The sequence below is a fragment of the Malania oleifera genome, chromosome 1 (genome assembly GCF_029873635.1).
Source record: "Malania oleifera isolate guangnan ecotype guangnan chromosome 1, ASM2987363v1, whole genome shotgun sequence".
Lineage (NCBI taxonomy): Eukaryota > Viridiplantae > Streptophyta > Magnoliopsida > Santalales > Ximeniaceae > Malania > Malania oleifera.
The window spans coordinates 129,077,867-129,100,769 of record NC_080417.1 but is presented as its reverse complement, the minus strand read 5'-3'; the positions used below and the strand labels follow the sequence as shown (position 1 = coordinate 129,100,769).

The window sequence follows — 22,903 nt, the reverse complement described above, 5'->3', positions numbered from 1 at the left end:
TCTTTCTGTTGCTAATGCTTGTCAACTACATAATGCCATTTTATAGTGCACAAAAGAAGCAAGCACTTCACATTAAACTCTTTCATTTTTTATAGTGTTCTCCGGACTGAACACAGTACTCTGTTTACAATCAACTAGCCCAGGTTTAAAGTATAAACTAATGACCTTTGTTTTACTATCCTGAACTTTTGTCTCTGTTCGAGCTTAAACACCTGCCCTCGATGTGTGGGAATTTTGCAAAGATGTTTTGGAAAATATGAATTATTGCCGTATGGTAGAACTTTCTGGCTGGTTGATTAATTTGGGGTGATATAATTTTGCCTGATATATTGTAATGATGTACTGCTAACTGGATGCATTTGTGACCCACAAAAAGATGACATGCTAATTAGTTTGTTGTTTGAGTCAAATTATATTTTTATTTTGTTTTTACAAATTTTAAAAGTTTTTAAGATTATAATTAGGGCCCTAGTATTTAAAATTCTGTGCTGGGTCAATTTTATAATGATTTTATGTGATTTTAAGGTTTTGCAAGGCCCATTAATAGGCCACTCTTTGGGAAAAAATGTGAGAAACTTGGAGATGTATATAATTAAGCAAAAGATCTTTTGTTCTCTCTCTCTCTCTCTCTCTCACACACACACACACACACACACACACAAAGGATAAGGCTTGTGAGTAGCCTTGCATCCTCCCCTTCTTTTCTTTCTCATTTTCATATCTTCTTTTTCACGTACTTTTTTCATCTTGTCTCTCTTTTGCACCAATCTTGGTTTCTCACTTGAAAGACCCATCTCTTTGTCTTCTCTTTCTTTATTTCTTTATACCAATACTCTAAAAGAGAAGAAAAAAAAAAAAATTATTTCGAAGAACACTAATCAAAGTAGCATTGTAACTTCAGTTTAAGCTGTATGGCTAGTTTGGTACGTTGTTCGATAAAGCAAGCACTGGAGATTTGTTTTGTTTTGTTTTGTTTTGTGTGTATAAGAGTAGCTTATTTTGGAAGTGTTCATAGTACATACTCTGTCCTAAAATTAAACTTGTTGGAATCACAGTATTAACTTTCAAAGGAGTCTTGTATTAATACATCCCTATCATTTCTCTCTATCCTTCGATGTAATTTAATTGCACCATATTCTGTATACACTTGCACAATTTGTCTTGGTTTTGGTATGATTGGTAATAGTTTCATGGTTGTAACTGTCAAGTGCACCATATTTTGTATACACTTGCACGATGTGTAATTGTAACCATCACTCAATGTTTAGGTTTTATAATGATAATGCTTTCTTGAATAAGAGAATACTTTATTAATGTCCAAACCAAAGTACAAGAAGTTTGAGGACAAGATGTGTGCATAAAACAATGAACAAAGATCAAAAGACTGAAAAGATTACATAAGAGCTGCCCTCCAACCCCTTTGAAGATTTGATAGTGTCAAACCCCAAAAGAAACTAAGAGAAAAACCCAAAAAGAATCCAAGAAAACCACTCTATTCCATAATGAAATGTGGGCTAGAGGATTGTCTCCAAAATGTCCTTGCATTCCTCTAGAGCCAAAGAGTTGAATGATAGCAAGGGTTGCTCCATTGAGCGCGTCTCTTTTTTGTATTAGCCAAAACCCTGTGATTCACTAACAAGAGATATCTCACATTTTGGGGTACCACTCCTATGATGCAAAAAGAGAGCATTCCAAAGATATGATGTTGCCATACAAACTAGTGGGTTGTTTGTTTCATTTGAATGATTGCACATTAAACACATACAAAGACTGAATTAGATGTACAAACTTCTTATTTGTAACATGTTGTGTGTATTAAGTATATTTAATGACACTCGAGATGACGTTTTGAATCTTCAGGCGAACCTTACTCTTCCAAATTATTTGGCACCGAAGGAGAGTTGGGCGAGGGGAGGGTGCTTTTAGGAGATGTGGAAAGAAAGATTTAGAGGAGAACAACCTCCCAAACTCTCTCATCTTCCTTACTGGAAGGAATGAAATGGTCCAATATATGAACCAATGTGGGAAGATCGTTAACCTCTATTTCGTTGAGATGCCTAAAAAAGTGGAAACCCCATGAAAGGATACCCCCTCAGAAGAAAAGAATGAGCCGATAGGTTCATTGGGAAGAGAAGAAAGTTTGAACAATTGTGGCACCTTTTGCTCTAAATAAACCTGACCCACCTAAAAAATATCCTTTCAACAACGAACATTTTTTCCATTGCACACTTTGAATGGGTGAGAGGAAATTATTGACATGCAACTAGGAACACGAACTTCCAAAGACAACCATGAGAGATAATATGAAATTATCCCTTCCTCTAGTCTTTCATATTTTAATGAATCCTATATTGACTTATAATCACTTTGCGCCTTTACTTCCAAAGGAAACCTCCACAGCCATTTACCAATTAGAGAGTTTTTTTTGGAAGCTATGCTACAAAGCCCCAAGTCCCCCTTCATATTTGGGTTCTCTAACAACCTCCTGTCTAACCAGATGGCTCTTCTTGCTCTCCCATAAACCTAACCAAAGGAAATCACTCATCAACTTCTCAAATGTCCTAGCCACCTACAAAGGCACTTGAGAAAGGAAGTAGATGGGGATGTTGGATGGTGAAGCACTAATGAGCATGCGAGAGACAAATATGCCCTCTTCCATCCTCCCACTCTTCTACTCATTCTTGCAATCATTGGGTCCTAGAAAGCCAAGGAGTTTTGATTACCCCCAAGAGGAAGGCCAAGGTAAGAAAGCAGCCACTTGAGTGAGTAACAACTTGCCAAAGTTTTGAATCTTTGAACTCCCTCGCGCTCACAGTAATGCTAATCACCCAAAGATATTCTCAAAAAATTTTGAGCAAGATGATGGCCTTGCTGTTCTCAAGAAACAACATGATGAGAAACCTCCACTTCCTACCTTCCTATGCAAAGGCCTCTAATCATCCCTAAGTCCTTGGCTTGCAAGAGTATCCAGCTCAAGGTCTCCACCACTTGGGTAAACAAAAAGAGAGACAAAGGATCCCCCTTGCCTAAGGCCCCTAGAAGCTCTAAATCAGTCTCTAGGTTGAACATTGACAATGAATGACAAATTGGTCAAACTCAGGCAACATTTGACCCATTTTCTCCACACATCCCCAAACCCTTTCTTGCTTATTACATTATCCAAAATACCCAGTTAACCATATCATAGGCTTTCTCAAAATCAAGCTTGAATAAAAGCCCCCTCTCCTCCCTCCTCCTTACTTCCTCCATGACCTCTACTACCTCAATAAGAGTCCTATTTGCCACAAGCACAACATTTTAAAATTTGTCTATCTTAACTAATGCTGATTGTGCCATGGTTACTAAGGCTCCTATGACCTCATGAGTCTCGTGGCTAGTAATAGGTATGAAGTCCCTCACTCTCAAAGATCTCTCCTTTTGGTGATTAAGGCCAGAAACGTGTAATTCACACCATTGCCTACCACGGTACCACCACATTTCGACAAAACTTCTCAAAGAATCTTGATATGCCCTTCAAAATCCCTTAATTTTATTGGAAAAGACCATTATGAACCCATTAGGCCCAAGAACTCAAACACAATCTTCTTTATCTCTTTTGCCTCAAAAGTTTCTTAAGCCATTGGGTTGCACTCGCCAAACTGAGCTTTACTAAAGTCCTCCACCATCGGAAGCTCTTCCAAAAATAGTTGTTCATAGAATTTGATGATCTCTTCCCCAATTTGAGAGCTCCCTTACTACAACCCCTAAATTAGATTTTAACTCTTTAATAAAGATTTTCCTTCTTTCACTTGCCACTCCATGGAAGAAACCAGAGTTGTCATCCCCATCCTTGACCCATCTTACTCTTGCAATTGTAGTCTTGTTTTCTTAGCTAGCTCATGTCCTATAAATAGATAACCTCCAACCCATTCTTCTAGCTCTAGCCTCCTCATGGAATGAACTTGACTTCTCAAGTCTATCCAACTCGATAATTTTAGAAAAGAAGATGTTTTTTGTTTCCTCAATAATCCTAAAGATCTCTTTGTTCAATTGTTTCACCTTCTCCATTGCGTATTTCAGTTTTTTTCTTTAATCTAAACCCTCCCAACACTGGGCCTAAGCCTCACCCCGCCAATGTTTGACACTCTTTCAAAAGGAATGAGGTGTTAGCCTTATAACTCTCAAAATGGAATGGGGTGGGTCTCCATTGAACCAGATTGGACTCGAGGGGTAAAGGACAATGATTAGAGAATGATCTAGTTAGAGTTTCCTCCACTAAAAATGGAAAGGTCTCTTTTGGTTAGTGAACAAAAATTTGTGGATACAAGAAGAAGCCTGCCCCTCATACATTCACTTGGTAGAGTGGTTGTTGCTTAAAGGGATATCCCTAAGCACGTGGGATATCGAAACTCCTCATGCATGTAGAGATGCTCGATCCCTCTTAGATTATCAAAGATCTATGAATAACCAAATAAATCAACTTACTCATCTGGGAATAGGATTCTCAAGGATGATGAGTTTAGACCATAGATTGACGTAAGCCACCCCGCCTCATTGACAAAAAGAAGGACCCCTTGAAGCATTAAGAGCGGAGTTAGTTCCTAAGTCCCTAGCCATATTTGACCCTTGGAGGCACTAGAAGAGGATTTTGCTTCCCAATATTTGTTCCTAGAATCTCAAATGCTCCTTAGGAGGAAATTGTTGGCTTCCCTTAGTTCACTCTTGAAGGAACAAGATATCAGGGTTGACCTTGTTTACTAGTTCTTCAAGCATTCTCCTCACACCCTTGTTCCCTAAATCTCTATTATTTTGGGATAAAATCTTCATTTTACATGGCTAGGGACCCCATAAGGACCCTCCCTTTTTATAGTTAATCGACAACACCAATCTATCCAACTCCCTCCTTAATTTTCAGCCTTCTCCTTTCCTTTGACTCACCGAACCACAACGCTTCTTTCCTCTAGGATTCATCAGCTCCAAACCCACTCATCTAAGAGATCTTGGGCTGCTTGGTATTCCCCCTCATCGTCTAAAAGGTTTTGGAAGACTCCTGTTCGTTTGACTCCTTATGGCACATAAGTGACTTAAAATTTTTATGGAACTCTAGCGAGACATGGGTATTTCCAAGCATAAGCATTATTTACCTGCGATGTCTCTAAAGTATCATCATTAGGCTTTGTTGTTGGCGAAGTTGGGTAGGAATTAGGCATTATGGAACCATGACCTGCGAAAAATTTGGTATTCAATGAATTTTGGATTAGGTTTTATGGATTCTTGACCTCATCTTGGAACTATACCATTCAGTAGGACCTTGTTGCTTTCCATGTTAAAATTCAAAGGCCTTGCCAAGTAGCTCCCTCATTCTAAACCCATGTTTGTTTCTCATACCTTGCCTTTTCTCCTAAGGTTCTCGATTAGAAGCCCTTCAATTTTGCTAGACTAAGTCCCAAAAGACTCGGCATTGTCCTTGCCAAGGCTTGCTTTGGCCTTATATTTCTCCTACTCGAGAATCTGCTTCCCTTAGTTTTGTATATCAAAACCCCCAAACCCAAATTCGACATGATTTTATCATACACTTCTGAGTGCATCTATGGTGTTGTCTCTAGTAAGTTGGCCTTCTCTTCCTGCAAGTGCACAGAATCCCCTTTCTTGGACCTGCTTTTGCATATCTTAGCTTCTTCATGGGTTCTAGGGAGTTCTTTAATAGGTTGTGCTTGGACTTCGCTTGGATTGCCCTTTCTCTTGCATCGTTGCAACTCCAATGGGCTTTCTTTATGATTTCCCTTGTTTGCCCATTGAGCTGGGCTTTCCCCTCATTAAATAAGTCCATACTGGGCTTTGATTTGGGTCCAGTGTTTGGGTGTAATTGGGCTTTTTCATTAATGAACTTGGGGTTATTTACTTGGCCTATGTTGGCTTGGAAAAAAAGTTGAATTTATGTTCAAAAATTTTTTGGGTCTGGATATTTGTCTCCCATTATGATTCCTCTTGTGAAAGTGTGTTCCATCCTTGCCTTTCTAGAATTAGAATTACTCTTATCTTGACTTGGTTTGCTAGGATTTCTCCATTGCTAGTAGGATGGAGGTGCGAGTCTCCAGAATTGTGCTTAAAGGATCCTCCATGTTTGAGGAGCCACAATCAAGACATTGTAGATCCTACTTGTTCTTGTTGAAGCCTCTTAGAATTTCTTCAAGCCAAGCATGTCCTCTCCATCTAGTATACGGATCGGTTGAATTGCTTGCTGCCCCACGCATGGTCTTCTCTAATGAGATGAAGTGACCGAAGGAGTTGGCTTTTAGAAAGCATCACTAGGTGGTTGGGTGCCCAGTAAGTCTTTACCCATGGATTTGATGTTCTAGAGAATAAGAATAGGCATAAAGTTGTGTTGCCTAGCCATTGCTACTGCTCCTTTGAGAGAGTGATGAAGAAGCAATGTTGTTTGAACCACTCTATGATACCCCAAGAGCTTCCTTGCTCTTCAAATATGGATTGTTTCTTGTTGATTGAAAGTGCATGGTCTATCGTGACACCCATGGACTCAATCCTATTAAAGGATTGAAGACTGGGTTAGGAGAAGTTAGGGTTAAAGGAGGTGGGGTGAGAGACAAATGAGGTTTTGAGACTCGAGCATATTGGTTACCATGCAACCCAAAGGTGGATTGCAGAGGGTTTGCCTTGGGTTTGGAAGAAAATGATAGCAGTGCAACTTCAGTAGACAATAGAGTAAAAGCAAAAGATTGAGAGTGAGAAAGAGCGAAAGAACGAGAGAATAAGGAATGATGGATGCTTGAGTATAGGCAGTTGATTTTGTAGGCAAGATTGCGAAGAAAAATGGAGGGTAGGGGAATTTGGTGGGTGGGTTCAGCCACAAGCCTTCGCTGATGGGTAGTTTGCTTCCATGAAAAAAAAAGCCTGAAAAGCAGTTATGAACATTTTCAAAAATTCCAATCATGTCCTATTTTTTTTCGAGCACCACTTTCCAAACACCATCCTGCAATGCCACCTATCCCATTGAAGACAGAACCCTATAAAACCTTTCCCCTTAAAATTTTATTGTTGTTCGACCATTGGAGCGCCCCTATGAACCAACCAAACCTTCTGCAGCCATTGGCCTTCCAGAATCCCTAGTTTCCTGTGTTTTTCTCATCACACCACCACCATTGTAATCGCCACCCTTTAGAGCTACACTCGCTTGAAGTTTCATTTCCTGAGGTGCTTGCTGCCAGCGCATGTGCCCTTTGCGCTGGTGACCTGCGAGTGGAAATCTACCGGAGTCTTCTCCTAGTTCTAGATTTGCAAGAAATTGCTCCAACAATGATATTTTGGGTTTTCTTCATGATATTTTGACTAGCAATGAGATATTTTGACTATGGACATGAAATTTTGCAAGCAAGTATGATAATTTGCTACAAGAAGTGAGAAATTGTCACTAGCAACACTAAAAATCAGATTCCATTGCTGCATTTTGTGAAATTTTAAATTGAATTTGTTTCATTTCAGCATGACACTCAACATCTAAGTTGAATCAAAGATAGTTCTTAAAAATTGAGATTCGGACTTGTTGTTTTACATGAATTGATTGAGAATTGTGGTCAAGTTGTGTTAAGGGCTGTTGGTGATATATAGTTGCAATACATATACATATCCAGCAATAGGGTGACAAATTATTGGAAAAAGGAATGGCTATCATACTTCGGGCATAATTCCAAGCTTTTTCACACCTTTCTCATGCGTGGAGGAAATGTTCACAGAATCCTCATTGATGAAACATGCTCTATGAATGTGGTTTCTAGAATGGAGTCATTCGTATGCAACTTCATCTAGAACCCCATTCAAAGAATTATAAAATATCTTGGGCTGATAACTCTATTTTACATGTTTGTGAAAGGTGTTTGGTTTCTACCCAAATGGGTGCATATTTTGCTAATGTTCGTTGTAATATCATACCCATGAATCTTGGCCATATGCTCCTTGGTTCTCCTTGGTTAGATGGTTTGGGTGTGACTCAAAGATATGAAACACATGTCTTCCACTATAATGGTAAGAAGATCATCTTGAATCCTGCACTACCAACCAAACCAAGACAAAAATCTGCTAGAATTACTCAACTTGAAGACCTTACAAGCAGGGAAATGAATGTGTTTGAAGGACATCCAAAGTCTTTCAGACATTCGGGTTATTGAGTTTGTCATTGCCGATATGTTTATTGATGCCAACTCTCAATTCAAGTCTATGATGCTGCCAAAGGATCGTGGCTTCTTGTATCACTAAAGGCGCTGGCTTTTGAAGAGTCCAAGTTTGCTTTTTACTTCCGAGTCTCCAATATTTTAAAATTTGGGGCTGAATTTTTTCTAATTGGGGGGATTTGATGTAGGACAAGAAACAAGGCCTTGGGAATATCCTTGTTGGAGAAATAATTAAATAGAATCGGGTCAACGGATTATTAGGGTTAGTTAGTAGTTAATTGTGTGTTTAGTTTAATTAGTATAGGATTATGTGCATTTGGGGGCTTATTTGTAGTATTTATGTATGTTAAGATTATGTTTGTATTTTAATGTATTTTTAGGGTTATATGTGTAATTTCAGGTGTAGAGGCTATCTTATAAATAGTGTGTGAAAGCCATGAAAAAGTTGGTTATTGATTAATTTGAATTGAAATGAACATGTAATTCCTCTTTGTATCTCCTCTCTCCTCTCTTTCCCTTACTTCCGCTCTTCTTTTTCTTCTAGTTCATCCCATGGCTGCAGATTCTTGATGCTGCCCTGCATCACCTAGTGTCACGGTCCGCCTTTTTCACACCGTTGTGAAGGGCCGTGCGGCGCTAGCTAAAGCACCCTTGCTTAACTAGCCAGCCTTTTGTTTACCAACATTCATCCACGGAACACTTTCATTAACATTCAATCAGATAGCAGCGGAAATAATAATCAATTCATGAAAGCCGTGGCAACCAAGCAGTAAATATTGAAGCAAACGTAATTCATTAACAAATCCTCCGTTGACATGTTGTACTTAGCGAGGGAGGCAAGTAGGCTAAGCACGTTGACAATTGCTAGTGAGTTTTACAATGATTGATGAACACTCACCCTCCCCTAAAGAGCTTTCTAGGCCATTCTCACTCTAGCACTAGGAAACATCAAAGTGACCGAGGAGTCATACTGCCTTATTTGGCTTACAATGAAAGAAATACTAGAAAATAACCCTACACTAGTATTTACATGATGGAAACCCATCCCAAACACACGAGATAAGCGGTCATAGGCAAGCATAATGCCCTGAACAAGCTTAGCCCGTGACATTCTCCCCCACTTATGCGGTCGACGGCCTCGTAGACTTTTGGCGATAGGTACACTTCAACTTTGTCCACGAATGGCTTCAAATCTTCCGTAGAAATCCAGCTGATTTCTTTGTCATCAAGGCGCTTCCACTTCACTAGGAACTTCTGCCGCTTCTTCCTTGAGGATATGAACTTTCTGCCTGCAAGGATCTCTTCAACATCATGTCTGTCAGGTTGCACTGTCTTCAACTCTACGCTGTTTGACTGACTTCTGCTCAGGTCGTTGGTGTTGGCGTTGAATGGCTTGAGGCAATTGACATGAAATTGCGGTTTTCTCTGCTGATCTGCCCACTTCTTCATCTGCTTAGAAGCTTTATCCAGATAGGCTTGGGCAAAGTCTGCATTCTGTCTCCCTTCACTGGTGAAGATGTATGCCTTAGGACTCTTTCGTCTGTACGGCTCGCCCACTGTGTGAGGTAACAGCGGTAGCTGGTCTATAACAAGCTCAAAAGGGCTCTTTTTGGTTGTTGAGCGCCTTTGGGCGTTGCCACAGAATGGAGCCACATCAAGTAGTTGCACGCCATTCTTCCGGTTGTCATTGACACAATGGCGCAAGTACTCATCTAGTAGCTCTCTGAATCTCTTCATCTGTTCGTCTGTCTGTCGATGATAACTCGAAGAGATGTCAAGGTGTGACCTGAATATCCTGAAAAACTCTGTTAAGAAGTTGTCAGTGAACATTAAATCTTGGTCACAAATAATAACTTGGGGAAAACCCCAATGTTTCACAACAGTCACAAGGAACAATTGTGTCGTCCCCTCTGCCGAACAGTACTTTGGTGCGGCCATGAAAGTACCATACTTCTTCCGCTCCCCCTTGTCTTGTTGGCAAGTGAGACAAGTTTTGGTATAATTAACCACATCATCCCGCGTGTGCGGCCAATAATACCTTCCCAGTAGTCCTGTCATTGGAGTCATTCTCCGCGAATACCCCTTAACGAACTTCCTGCAGTAACCAGTAAGGCCAAGAAAGGAACGCAACTCCTTCACTGTCGTGGGGATCTTCCGTTCTTGAATCCTCCTTACCTTCTCCATACCCCTCCGGATACGACCTTGTTCAACGACTTGACCAAGGAATTTGTTGCTCCACCGAGCGAAAGAGAAATTCTCCTTCTTTACATTCAGACTGTTTCCCTTCAGCCTGTCGAACACCTTCCGTAGATGCTCTTCATGTTTCCTCTGAAACGACACCGATGCTCCCAACGGTGTTTTGGAAGGGCGAACACATCCCGCTTCCACTTCATCAAGCTGTTTCCCCAACTCTACTATCTCTCTAGGCGCAATCCAACATGGCCTTTTAGCAGGTGGTTTCACTCCTGATAACAACTTGATCTCTTGCTCCACAGTCCGTCGTGAAGGCAAATTTTGAGGCAGCTTATCTGGCAACACCTCCTTATCCTCATCCAACACCGCTTGGATGGTCGTAGGCTCCAGCTCTTGGCCTACTTCTTTGTCTACCACCACCGTGGCTAGACGTGTCTGCTCACCCTGACCCAATCCTTCATTGAGTTGTATGGCTGAAAGGGACTTCCCTTCGTCTCCTTTCGTTGCAACGACTTGCACCATGCACGAGTGATCTCCCATCAGACACAGGGAACCAGCCGAAGGCATCAGCACTGCCCTCGTCCCCATTAGGAACTCCGTTCCTAGAATGACTGGATAGTCATCCAATGGAACTGCTGTGAAATTCGCATGACCTTCCCACTGTCCAAGCTTTATAGCCACTTGCTTGGCTACTCCCAGAGTAGGCTGGGCTACAGAGTTAACTGCTTTCACGCGTCCTGTATCCTTCTCTAAGGATAAGTTGAGTCTTCCTGCTTCCAACTGCGAAACAAAATTATGAGTAGCCCCCGTATCCACCATAGCGCGAGTACTCTTCCCATTTATCCTCAAGTCCACAAACATTAACCCTTTTGCTCGTGTAACTTTCGGTATTTTGGCCTGCTTTTCCAATGCGTTCACTAACCGCACTGAACCCACCCTCGGGGCTTCATCCTCTTCCCCATCGTCTTCCACTGCCTGTTCTACAATGGAAGCCTGTAAGGCATTAAGTGATGCTTTGTGAGGGCACTCAAAAACTCTATGAGGACCTCGACACAAGAAACACTCAATTTTACTCTTCCCCTTTCCATTGGGTGTGTTGAACCCTCGAGACGACGAAGCTTCCTGTGAGGTTGATGAACTAGGGTCGGCTCCCCCACTCTTGGGTTTGCCATTCTTGAAAGACTTTCCACCGTTTCCCTCTCCGCCAAACCGTTTGGACGAAGTGGTCTCATCACCAGCGTAGTCTGTCAAGCGTTCTGCAGCCGCTTGTGCAGTTGACAAGTCTTGAACCCTTTGTCTATGAAGTTCAGTTCTTGCCCACGGTTTCATCCCCTCTAGAAAATAGAACAACTTGTCCTTCTCCGACATATCCCGAATATCCAACATTAAAGCAGAAAATTGTTTCACATAGTCACTGATTGACCCCGTATGCTTGAGATCTCTCAGTTTTCTCCTTGCATTATACTCAACGTTCTCAGGAAAGAATTGGGCCTTGAGCTCTCTCCTCAAGTCTGCCCAACTATCAATCACACAGTTTCCATTTTCAATTTCTCTGTACTTGGTACGCCACCACAGTTTGGCATCACCAACCAAGTACATTGTTGCAGTATCCACCTTTGCCTGTTCTGAGGCCATCCTCACAACACGAAAGTACTGCTCCACATCAAACAAGAAGTTCTCTAACTCCTTGGCATCTCGGGCACCCCCATACGTCCTGGGTTCTGGCACCTTGGTCTTGCTAACTCCCGGAGTGTTGGAGTTCCCCATAGCAAGAACCATCACATTTACCTTTGCATCCAGATCTGCCATCCGGGCTTGCAAAGTTTCCACAGTGTGGCGAAAGTCCTCTGACATGTCGCCTATCAAACCTGCTTGATGTTTTTGTGATCCCCTCACTTCATCAACAAGTTCTCTCATCTGGGCCACCTCCGCGGCCATAGTGTTGGTTGACTCTTCAACCTGTGCTTCCAGCACGCTGATCCTCTCAGCATTGTTTGGTGCCATGGTCACTTACCAAAGCTTTCCAAACCCAACAACGAAGGCAATCGAATTCACGTAGCAACTCAACCTTGGGCTCTCACCAAGTGTCACCGACTTGGGCTCTGATACCTAGTGTCACGGTCCGCCTTTTTCACACCGTTGTGAAGGGCCGTGCGGCGCTAGCTAAAGCACCCTTGCTTAACTAGCCAGCCTTTTGTTTACCAACATTCATCCACGGAACACTTTCATTAACATTCAATCAGATAGCAGCGGAAATAATAATCAATTCATGAAAGCCGTGGCAACCAAGCAGTAAATATTGAAGCAAACGTAATTCATTAACAAATCCTCCGTTGACATGTTGTACTTAGCGAGGGAGGCAAGTAGGCTAAGCACGTTGACAATTGCTAGTGAGTTTTACAATGATTGATGAACACTCACCCTCCCCTAAAGAGCTTTCTAGGCCATTCTCACTCTAGCACTAGGAAACATCAAAGTGACCGAGGAGTCATACTGCCTTATTTGGCTTACAATGAAAGAAATACTAGAAAATAACCCTACACTAGTATTTACATGATGGAAACCCATCCCAAACACACGAGATAAGCGGTCATAGGCAAGCATAATGCCCTGAACAAGCTTAGCCCGTGACACCTAGCTTCCTGTTTTTGTACATTTAAGGCTTCCTTAGCTCAGGTTACATGCCCATTAAACTCCCACTGTTGAAAGTACCCTTTTGTCCTTCTTTTATTGTTTCTTTTAAATGGTTCTGGTACTACACTGATGAGTTCATTCTATATTATGGGATCTTGAAATGACTCTCTGGGCTTACTATTGATGATGTCTACTTTGGTAGTTGAGCACTCCTATCAGTGTTTTCCTTGGGGCTTGATGGAGTCTTCCTGGGATGGTCCTAAGAAGTAATGCACGAGCTATGTTGGACAACTTGGGTCTTAATGGAACTGTGAATTTTGTTCAAGAAATTGAAATGTAGTAGGCAACCACTTTACCTAACAGCTTAAGCTGTTAAGTTGTGGGCCAACAATGTATATCAAGCTTTAACACTCCCCTGCATGTGCAGCACGATTGCACATGGAGAGATAAACAAATGATGAATAACACCCGTAATTGGGAACACGATAATTTTTTAATCACTACATAATAAACGCGGGCGACAATACTAGAAACCAGGACCTCCTGGTAATCAGATCTGATACCATGTTAGACAATCACTTTACCTAAAAGCTTAAGCTGTTAGGTTGTGGGCCAACAATGTTTATCAAGCTTTAACTAAATGCAATGTAACTTTTGCGATATACAGAACCAGAACATATAAACATTAACTTAGTTGGAGGAGCTATAGCATGTTATACTAAATCTTGATTTGTTCACCATTTTCAACTGTTAGTTCACGCAGCAGCATCCTTACTGTAACTGTGACTGTCAAGGATGTAACTGGATTTATATTGTTGCATGTACAAATGCATGGAAAATTTGGGCAGATGTTGATGTATTTGTCAAGATGTTGTTCATTATTTTTATCATGCATTTGTTTATTGTTATTAAATAAATCATATTTGAATTCCATTATAATGGATTCTAAATAAGCATGCTAATTATTTCCAAATGATTACAACTCTTTAATACCTTGGATTTGAGCTTAAACCAGTTGGCAAGAGGTGGATCTGGTCTCTGGAATAACATTCTCATTCCCCCCTTACAGGCTAAGCTCCAAGAATTCCTTGGAAGGAAAGATCTGGACAAACATCTGGATGCTGATGAAGCAATAGTCCTTGGTGCAGCACTACATGCTGCGAATTTGAGTGATGGGATAAAATTGAATCGTAAGCTGGGCATGATTGATGGTTGTTCATATGGCTTTATGATGGAGTTGGATGGCCCTGATATACTGAAAGATGAGAGCACTAGACAGTTACTTGTACAGAGAATGAAAAAACTCCCCAGTAAGGTATACATGGTGGTTTAAATCTGTGTTGACAGAATTTACGAAAAGGAGAACTAAATTTTGTTGTTTTAAGTATATTTATTTATTTCTTACTAATCATGTTTGATCTTATCTGCTGGCCAGATGTATAGATCTATTGTACATAACAAAGATTTTGAAGTTTCACTTGCTTATGAGAGTGAAGGCCTACTACCACCTGGTGTATCTTCTCCTATATTTGCTCGATATGCAGTGTCTGGTTTGACTGACGCAAATGAAAAGTGAGGACTAGAAATTTTCTGGATCTTGTGTATATCTGATCTTTTTTACTCTTTGTTGATTAAAACCCTTTCTTTTAGCTAAGAGATTAAGACAAACTCTTGTTATTCTTTGTTTACAGGTATTCATCTCGGAACCTTTCTTCTCCCATTAAGGCAAATATGCATTTCTCGCTTAGTAGAAGTGGGATACTTTCTCTGGATCGAGCAGAAGCAGTTATTGAAATATCTGAATGGGTGGAAGTTCCTAAAAAGGTGAATCTGACTGTCGAGAACTCAACAGTGGCTTCCCCCACCATATCTGTCGAAGCTGATCCTCAGAATGCTTCAGAAGAAAGCAATAACAACCTGCATGTTGATGATGGGATTAGTGATACATCCAACTCCACTTCGAAAGAGCAAAACACCACTGATGTTGTTATAGAAAAAAAGCTGAAGAAGCGGACATTTAGAGTTCCATTGAAGGTATAAACAAGCCAGATGGTTTAAAATTTATTAAATATCCCAACACTAATAAGATTTCACTTTTTACTGGATATCCCAACATTAATAGGATTTCACTCTCTGTGCTCATATTAGTGTTTTGATTTCGAATCTTTGCATTTTATTCATTTTTTGCTCGTTAAATTAATTCATTTGTTGGGTGTAGATAATTGAGAAAACTGAGGGACCGGCACTGCCTTTATCCAAAGATTCTCTTGCTGACGTAAAACGTAAATTGGAAGCACTGGACAAAAAGGATGCTGAGAGAAGAAGAACTGCAGAGTTAAAAAATAACTTGGAAGGATATATATATGCCACAAAAGAGAAGGTTTGAACTTTTAAGTATTTTTTTGATAAAGTTGATGAAATTAACATTGAAGAGCATGCATTATGACAGTTATTCAGTTGTTCATTAAACAACTTAATTCAATTTTAAAATTTTCTTTCTTATATCTAATAAATTCTGGTATAGCTTTAATACTTTCTTGCTTTTTATGATGCTTACTGCCCTATCCAGTTTAACTGATTGTTGGCCCTTGCATGTTTATTTTTCAACTGCTGGAAAAAAAATCATTTTGATTACAGGCATTATTTTGTTTTGAAAACATATCCTCAAAACCATTTTAATGTTCATCCATTGATGGGAGTGCATTGCATTGGTTTGCTTTCCAACGGGAGCTGGTGTTTCATTTCATTATATTTTAGAAGAGTTTATTTTAACACCTTCTTTGCTTAGTTTTGCACTCATGTTTTGAAGGTTTGCATTGGTGCTATTTGAGAAGCCATTATTATACTCTTATATTTCCCTTGTTTTTTCCTTTGAAATTTTTTACTTCAAGTCCCTTCTATATTCTATAATTGCTATTTTATTACACAAATCATGATTTTAATTGTTCAATATGTTTAGCTTTTGTTTTCTCTTGATGCCATTATTGTTATGCCAGCTTGAATCATCTGAGGAATTAGAAAAAATTTCTACAAATGAGGAGCGCCAATCCTTCAACGAAAAGCTTGATGAGGTTAGCTATTTTTCTTTTTCCTGTTTCATTGGAAGTGGGGGGGGGGGGGTGTTAATGGTTGAGTTATAGGGCTTTGAATGCTTTGCTTACATTTCTAAATGGATATTTTCAGGTGCAAGAATGGCTTTACACTGATGGTGAAGATGCTAATGCAACTGAGTTTCAAGAACGCTTAGATTTGTTGAAAGCCATTGGTGATCCCATATTTTTCAGGTCTGTTTTGTTCAATTGTTTTGTTTTGCTTTTATTTTCTCTTTCTTCTTTTTTTTAAAGGTTAAAAAAGCCTTTTTTTTGTCAGTGAAAACTTGCTGTTAAGATTTATGACTATTTGATGTATAGATTAAATGAACTTACTGAACGGCCGGCAGCATCTGAATTTGCTCAAAGATACCTTGATGAGCTGAAACAGGTACTTCAGATGGTAGCTAGTTCTGTATTATTAACACAATTAGATGTTTGATATTCTTTTTCTTTTCTTTTCCGATATTTTTTAATGTTGGATTTGGTTTTTTATTGTATGTATGTCTATGCACTAGTTTGTCAGTGTGATGCTTGTGTGGCACCAATGCCATATCCATTTGGATTTTGGAGGGAGGTGCTTTGGTTTGGCTTTCCATTCCTGAAGTTGCATAAAGTCTATATAATTTCCCTTTTGTAAATACTGACTGAGAGAATAAACAATAGTTTGTGCTTATTTAAGAAATATATAAATATTAACTACCCTGCTGAATTCTTATTTTAACGTCCTTCCCCTAAGTATCTACTACTCCCTCCAATGGAGCTTTTTCATTTCTAATTTAGGTTTATATTTAACCATCCCTCTCTTATATATATTATTTGATCTAACCATGCCCATGCGTTGGCGTGCATCGCTTGTAGGAAAATAGTTTCATATGAGACCTAGTTACTTCTATACCCAAGAAGTATTTAAGTGGTTCCAAATCTTTGGTTTGAAACTTGGTTTGTAGAAAATGTTTTTGGCTTTGAATACCTTGATCATCATTGCCTATAATTACAATATCATCCACATGTACAATAAGAAGGATCCTACCTGATGAAGTATGACAATAAAACACAGGGCGATCCATTGCATATTGTTGAAGGCCAAAGTCAAGTACTACATCATTGAAAATCAACCAAACCATGCTTTGGGAGACTACTTTAAACCATATAATGCCTTCTTGAGTTGACACACTAAGCCTAACTCCCCCTGAGCAACAAACCCCAGGTGGTTGCTCCATATAGATTCTTCCTCAAGACTACCATGCAGGAAGACATTCTTTACATCTAATTGATTTAGAGGCCAATGACAAGTGGTAGTCAAGGAGATGAACATACGTATTGATTAAGTTTGGAAATTGGGAAAAAGTGTCGAAATAATCCAAACCATAAACTGGAGTATACTCCTTAGCAACAAGACATGCCCTCAGACGAGCCACAAAACCATTAGGGTTGACTTTACAGTATATATTTGGCGACAACCAACCACTGATTTGTCAAGAGTAAGACATACCAATTCCTAAGTATCGTTGTCCTATAAAAAGTATAGATCTCAACCATTGCATTCCTCCACATAGAGTGGGCTAAGGCTTCAAAACAGATTTAGGAAGGGCAATAGATGATAGGTAGTGATAGAACAATAATAGTTGGTGACTTGAAGTCATAGCAAACAAAGTTGGAGATGGGATGTTGTGTATATGTGCGTTCACCTTTCAAGACAACAATGGGAAGATCAACATCATGGGAAATATGATCATCATATGAGAAAACCAAATGCATGTTAATAGATGCTAGAGGGTACTCTCTTCCTTGGATTTGGCATCCTAAATACTCATGCAAATTAGGACGATCAAGACAATGAGAAGGACTCAAACTACATGGAGACATAGTTGGATGATTGGTTAAGGACAACAAACTAGAATATGGAAGATTAGGTAGAGGAAGAGACAAATTGAGATCAGAAGAACTCAAGGATTAAGTGTATTATGGTGTAGATTCAAAGAAGTAACATTAGCAAAAACAAAGAAGCAATACAAAGTAGGACTATAACAATGATACCCCTTTTGAGTGCATGAGTAACCTACAAAGACACATTTTATAGAATGAGAATCCAACTTATCCACCTTGGGTGTTAGCTGATGAACAAAGGACATACCTGAATATACGAGGAGGTAGAGAGAATAAAGGTGAATTAGGAAAGGGAACAAAGGAGGGAATTTTACCACTAAGAACAGATGATGACATCTTGTTGGAAAGATTGCAAGTAGTAGGTACAACATCACTCCAAAACACTTTAGGTACATGCATTTGATATAGTAAGGTGCGAGTGATTTCTTGGGTATGTCTATTTCCTCTTTGCAACCCCATTTTGTTGAGGAATGTGGGCATTGGATGATTGATGAATAATACCAAGCTGAATCATATGAGTAGTGAATTGAGTACTGAAATATTCTTTAGCATTATCACTCCAAAGTATTCAAATGTCAACCAAAATGAGTCTTTATTTCATAACAAAAGGCACAAAATGTATGAAATAATTCAGAATGATTTTTATTAAATATAACCAGGTCATCCTTGAATAATCATTCTCAAAGGTTACAAAGTATCAGAAATCCAACTTGGACACAACTTGACTTGGACACCAAACATTAGAATGGACTAACATGAAAGGGCTTGCTGCCCGTTTATCGACTCAAGAAGCAAAAAGGGCACAATGATGTTTTCCCAATTGACAAGATTCACACTCAAGACTAGACATAGAACTCAAGTCAGGAAACTTCTCCAATTGTTTTTCTTGTCTTTAAATCTTGAATGACCATAGAATCAGGGAAGAATGTGTGCAAACAATTCATGAATTTGGTAATCTTGTAACTGACATAAGATTACTTGGGGTTATACAAAACTAAAAGGGGAAAAATAGAGGAAGTGGGATTTACAATCCCAATTCCCTTAATGGTAGTGGTGGATCCATCAGCAAGAATAACATGAGGTAAGTTTTCAGGATATTGGAGAGTAGAAAAGAAATTAGGTATACTTGTGATATGATCAGTGGTAGTGGAGTCTATAACCCAAGGACTATGATGATAAGTATTGGATGACAGGCAAGCTGTGGGTTACCTATTTGGGCAAGGGATGCAATGGGTGAGAAGCTTGCTGTGATGCTTGATACTGTTGGAACTTGGAATACTCTTCCTTTGACATGATTTAGTACGTTGTGCCCCACTTGGCCCCAAGGTGTGGAGGTGGTGGTGACCGCATTGGAAACTCGTGAAGTTTCACCGTGGTGATCCCAACACTGCTTAATAGTATGATCACCTTGTCCACAATGAATGCACTTGAGAGGAGTGCCTCTACCTCACCCATCTCTTCCACCATGACCACTTGAACCACCTTGATAACTTTTGTGGCTGCTTGGTTGAAAACTAGAATCACCATGCCTGGCAAAGGCTGTCCTTTTAGAGCTAGATACAAGAGTAGGAGAATGTGTGTTGGAGGAAGCATGAAGGATGTGGGAGTAAATATCTGCAAATGATGGCAACTCTGCACTACTAAGTATTTGGGATCGGAGTGCCTCGAACTCGGTTCCAAACTCACTAGTTCTTGAAGAAATGTCATATGCTCTTGCTACTTATGAATGTTAAGCTCCTCATCTGTAACACCCCTTATCTCCCTGTTGTAACTGAAAGTAGTTCAGGCATGAATCATACATATGTGTAATGTTATTAGAGTACAGAAGCTTGGCATAATCCAAAATCTCCTTGCATGTGTTCGGATGCATGCACATTCATCAATCTGGGGTTCCATCAAGTTCCACAAGAGGGAAACAATCAAAGCATCTTCCTGAATCCACATTTCTTTTCTCTTCTCATTAAAAAGACTAGGTTGGAACAAGTGGTTAGATTTTCCTAATCCTTTTTAAATAAACCCTAACAACTTTAGAGTTTAGACCACTGAACATAATTCTTTCCGTCCATCTTTTCAGTTGTTATTTGTGGCAGTCATGAAAGAAACATGTTAACACTCACAAACCAGACCATGGTCAAACAAGAGGAACAATGAGACTAACCGGGATAACCTTGAACGAGCTGAAGCATTGATACAACCACAGACAAGTCACCAAAAAACTGATATAACACTGCCATAGCCTCACAAAATCAACTTACCAACAATGCACTGCTCCAAGAGACTCACCAATGGCCTTTACTAACACCAAACAACAAATAGTGGATTACCATGAGTGCATGGTCGAAAAAGTTTGGATCTTTGAGCAAAACGCATGCCCAATTGATTGATATTATTGTCTAGGGAAGGAATTAGAACATGCTGGAGAAAAAAATTAGAAAAAGGTGGCCAAAAACTCTCTTATCAGCAAGCATGTGGGGTTGGGATTGCCGGTAGTTGGCCAGCATGTAGAGGTGTGTGGGGAAGTTTTTGGATGAGATTTTACAGGGTTATAGTTCAGAGGGTTTTGTTTTTGGCTATGTGGTTGGTTTTGTGAATTATTGAAGGGTTGTAGTGGTTCTGAGAAGGTGACAGCAGGGTGTTTTCTAGCGACGATTGAGTTTGGTTTGGTGGTGGGGTTTAGGTTGGATATTGCTCTGACACAATGCTGAGATTTTTGGTTAAATGAACGACCCAATACAACAACATATCTCTCCCTCTATTTATAATACGTACCAAATACATTCTACTGACCATAATACCATTACTAACTCTCACTTATTTACATAACACTAACACACAAATAATACTAAATGACTAAAATAACCTTGAACAATAACTAATAGACTGATCTCTGCCAGCAAGTTCAATGGAGAAATTCAGGATGAAAGAACATAGAAGTCTTAGATGCTTTTACATCGTTGCGATTCAGTTGCTGGAGTCTTAGCAACTTCCTCATTAAATTCACAAATATTAGGTTCACTGTTGCTAGACTTGGATTAAATTGCTTTCGCTATTGCTTATGTTTTTGACTAGAAGGAGAAGTTCTTGTGCAAGATTTGGTTAAACTTGAATCCAGAGCAAATGAGGTTTGGTTCATACTTCATAGATAGAATGGCGAGAAACTTTAATCTCTGGGGAAAATTAAGTAGAATGAAAAAGAACTGAGGTCTGGATCATAGGTAAAATGGCGAGCCACTTTCTTCAACTTGAATCCAAAGCCTTCAAACTCTCTTCGAATTATCTCGGGGGTGTCATCGGTATCATAGAGTTAGGTAGAGGAAGAGTAAATTGATTGTGGCTGACAAAGAGCGGGTGATACCCAATCATAGGGAGGTACTCCCTTTGTTTCTATTAGTCAGATCCAACCATAGAGGTAGACATTTCAAAGAGAAATCAAGGGTGAACTTTTAGGACCAGTCCCTTGAGTAGCCAATGTTTAAGTATGGTGCTCTTTGCTAAAAAGAAGGTGTGATGTGGCCAGGAGTAGAGAGGTCAGCTAAATCTGCTTCAGCCATTCAAAATACACAGAGCAATGTGTGGCTGGAATGAAAGGGCCAAAGAATATGCACTTGTGAAAGACTGATTGGAAGAAAATGTATAGGTTTTTTGGGTTGAAGTGGAGAGCTTGAATAAGTCGCTAAGAAGCTCAAATCTGGATTTTGTTGGAAGTTTTGCAGTGGATGGCACAGTCAAAGCAGAACTGAGATGTGGGGATGCCGAGATGGGCAGGGAGCTCTTGGGGTTTGAAAGCAGGAGTGAAGGTTTTCAGCATGAATGGTTCTTTCTTTTCCACTTGCAATTGAGAGTTGAGGCAGAGAAGGTTCTGGTGAGATGGTGGCTTTTTGGTGAAGCTGGAAACATTTCTGGACTGGTGGATTCCTGTCACAGGAACACGTAGGGAAATCTTTGTGCTGCAAGTGGTTTGGCTTTGATTCTTGGGTTGGGCTTCTCTATTCATCCTTGGCAAAAAAAGTTGTCAGGAAGATAGGGGACCTGTGTCGAGGAGACACTGATGCAGACTTGGCCACAAAATGCTGCACAAATTTCATTCTACAGGATTAATGGTCAAGATGACAATCCAACAACTGCTGGAAGAAATCAATTTTTGATGGAGGGTATGTTGCTGGAAAATCCTGCTTTGGCCAAAGTTGGCACCCTGGATCACCTGTAGTGGTAGTAGACTGGAAGAAATAGGGAAGGGATTCATTTTCAATTGCCGTAACAGGCTTTGTGACAGGGAAAGAAGGACAAGAAGAAAAACTTTAGAGCAAGTGAGTGGACGGTTGGGAAGAAGGGAGATAGCAGAAGGCATCAGAAGGTCTTCAGAAACTCAAAATTTGAATTCAAATGAGTGTCCAAAAGGGATGTGTTTAATTGAACTTAAGGGGAAGGTGGTGGTGTTGGAGTGTGGACAATGATTTTATTTTACCAGAGGTCTATCTTATTCGAAGGGCACTCAAGTAACTTGGAGCCCACAAATGTGAAAGGAGAACGGTAGCTGTTTTTCAAACTGGGCCTCAAACAAGCAGGTCCAAAAGAGAACTTGAAGCCTGGGCAAACAATTTGAGCCTGATGATGATCCTTTGTTTTGGAATGCTGGAGACACAATTGTTCTACCATGCTGAAAAACCTACATGATATGAGATCTTCTGAAGGCTTTGTGGATGCTTCAACATACTACAGCTGGGAATTCGTGGTTTCCCTCCCTCAAATTTTCAGTAGCTACTATCAAAATCGATGAACTTAATGATTTGCACTTGTTGGAAGAGGAGGTTGGTGGAGAGTCCGATCCATGTTATTTGTCCAGCTGGGAAGATTGATTGGGAACAAAGAAGAATTTTGTACCAGGTATTAAAAAGAATGAAGCAGGTTTGCATGGTGGTGGGGGGCTTCTTT

General features: G+C 40.0%; 1 protein-coding gene across 1 annotated transcript in view; it reads left to right on the top strand.

Moving 5' to 3' along the window:
- The window catches only part of LOC131151375 (heat shock 70 kDa protein 17), a 44,971-nt gene that overhangs the window by 3,489 nt on the left and 18,579 nt on the right, over nucleotides 1-22,903 (top strand). The window contains exons 4-10 of the mRNA XM_058102623.1: nucleotides 14,062-14,307; nucleotides 14,428-14,564; nucleotides 14,684-15,026; nucleotides 15,211-15,372; nucleotides 15,989-16,063; nucleotides 16,176-16,276; nucleotides 16,403-16,472. Of these exons, the coding sequence (XP_057958606.1) occupies nucleotides 14,062-14,307; nucleotides 14,428-14,564; nucleotides 14,684-15,026; nucleotides 15,211-15,372; nucleotides 15,989-16,063; nucleotides 16,176-16,276; nucleotides 16,403-16,472 (1,134 nt within the window). The remainder of the gene's footprint in view (nucleotides 1-14,061; nucleotides 14,308-14,427; nucleotides 14,565-14,683; nucleotides 15,027-15,210; nucleotides 15,373-15,988; nucleotides 16,064-16,175; nucleotides 16,277-16,402; nucleotides 16,473-22,903) is intronic.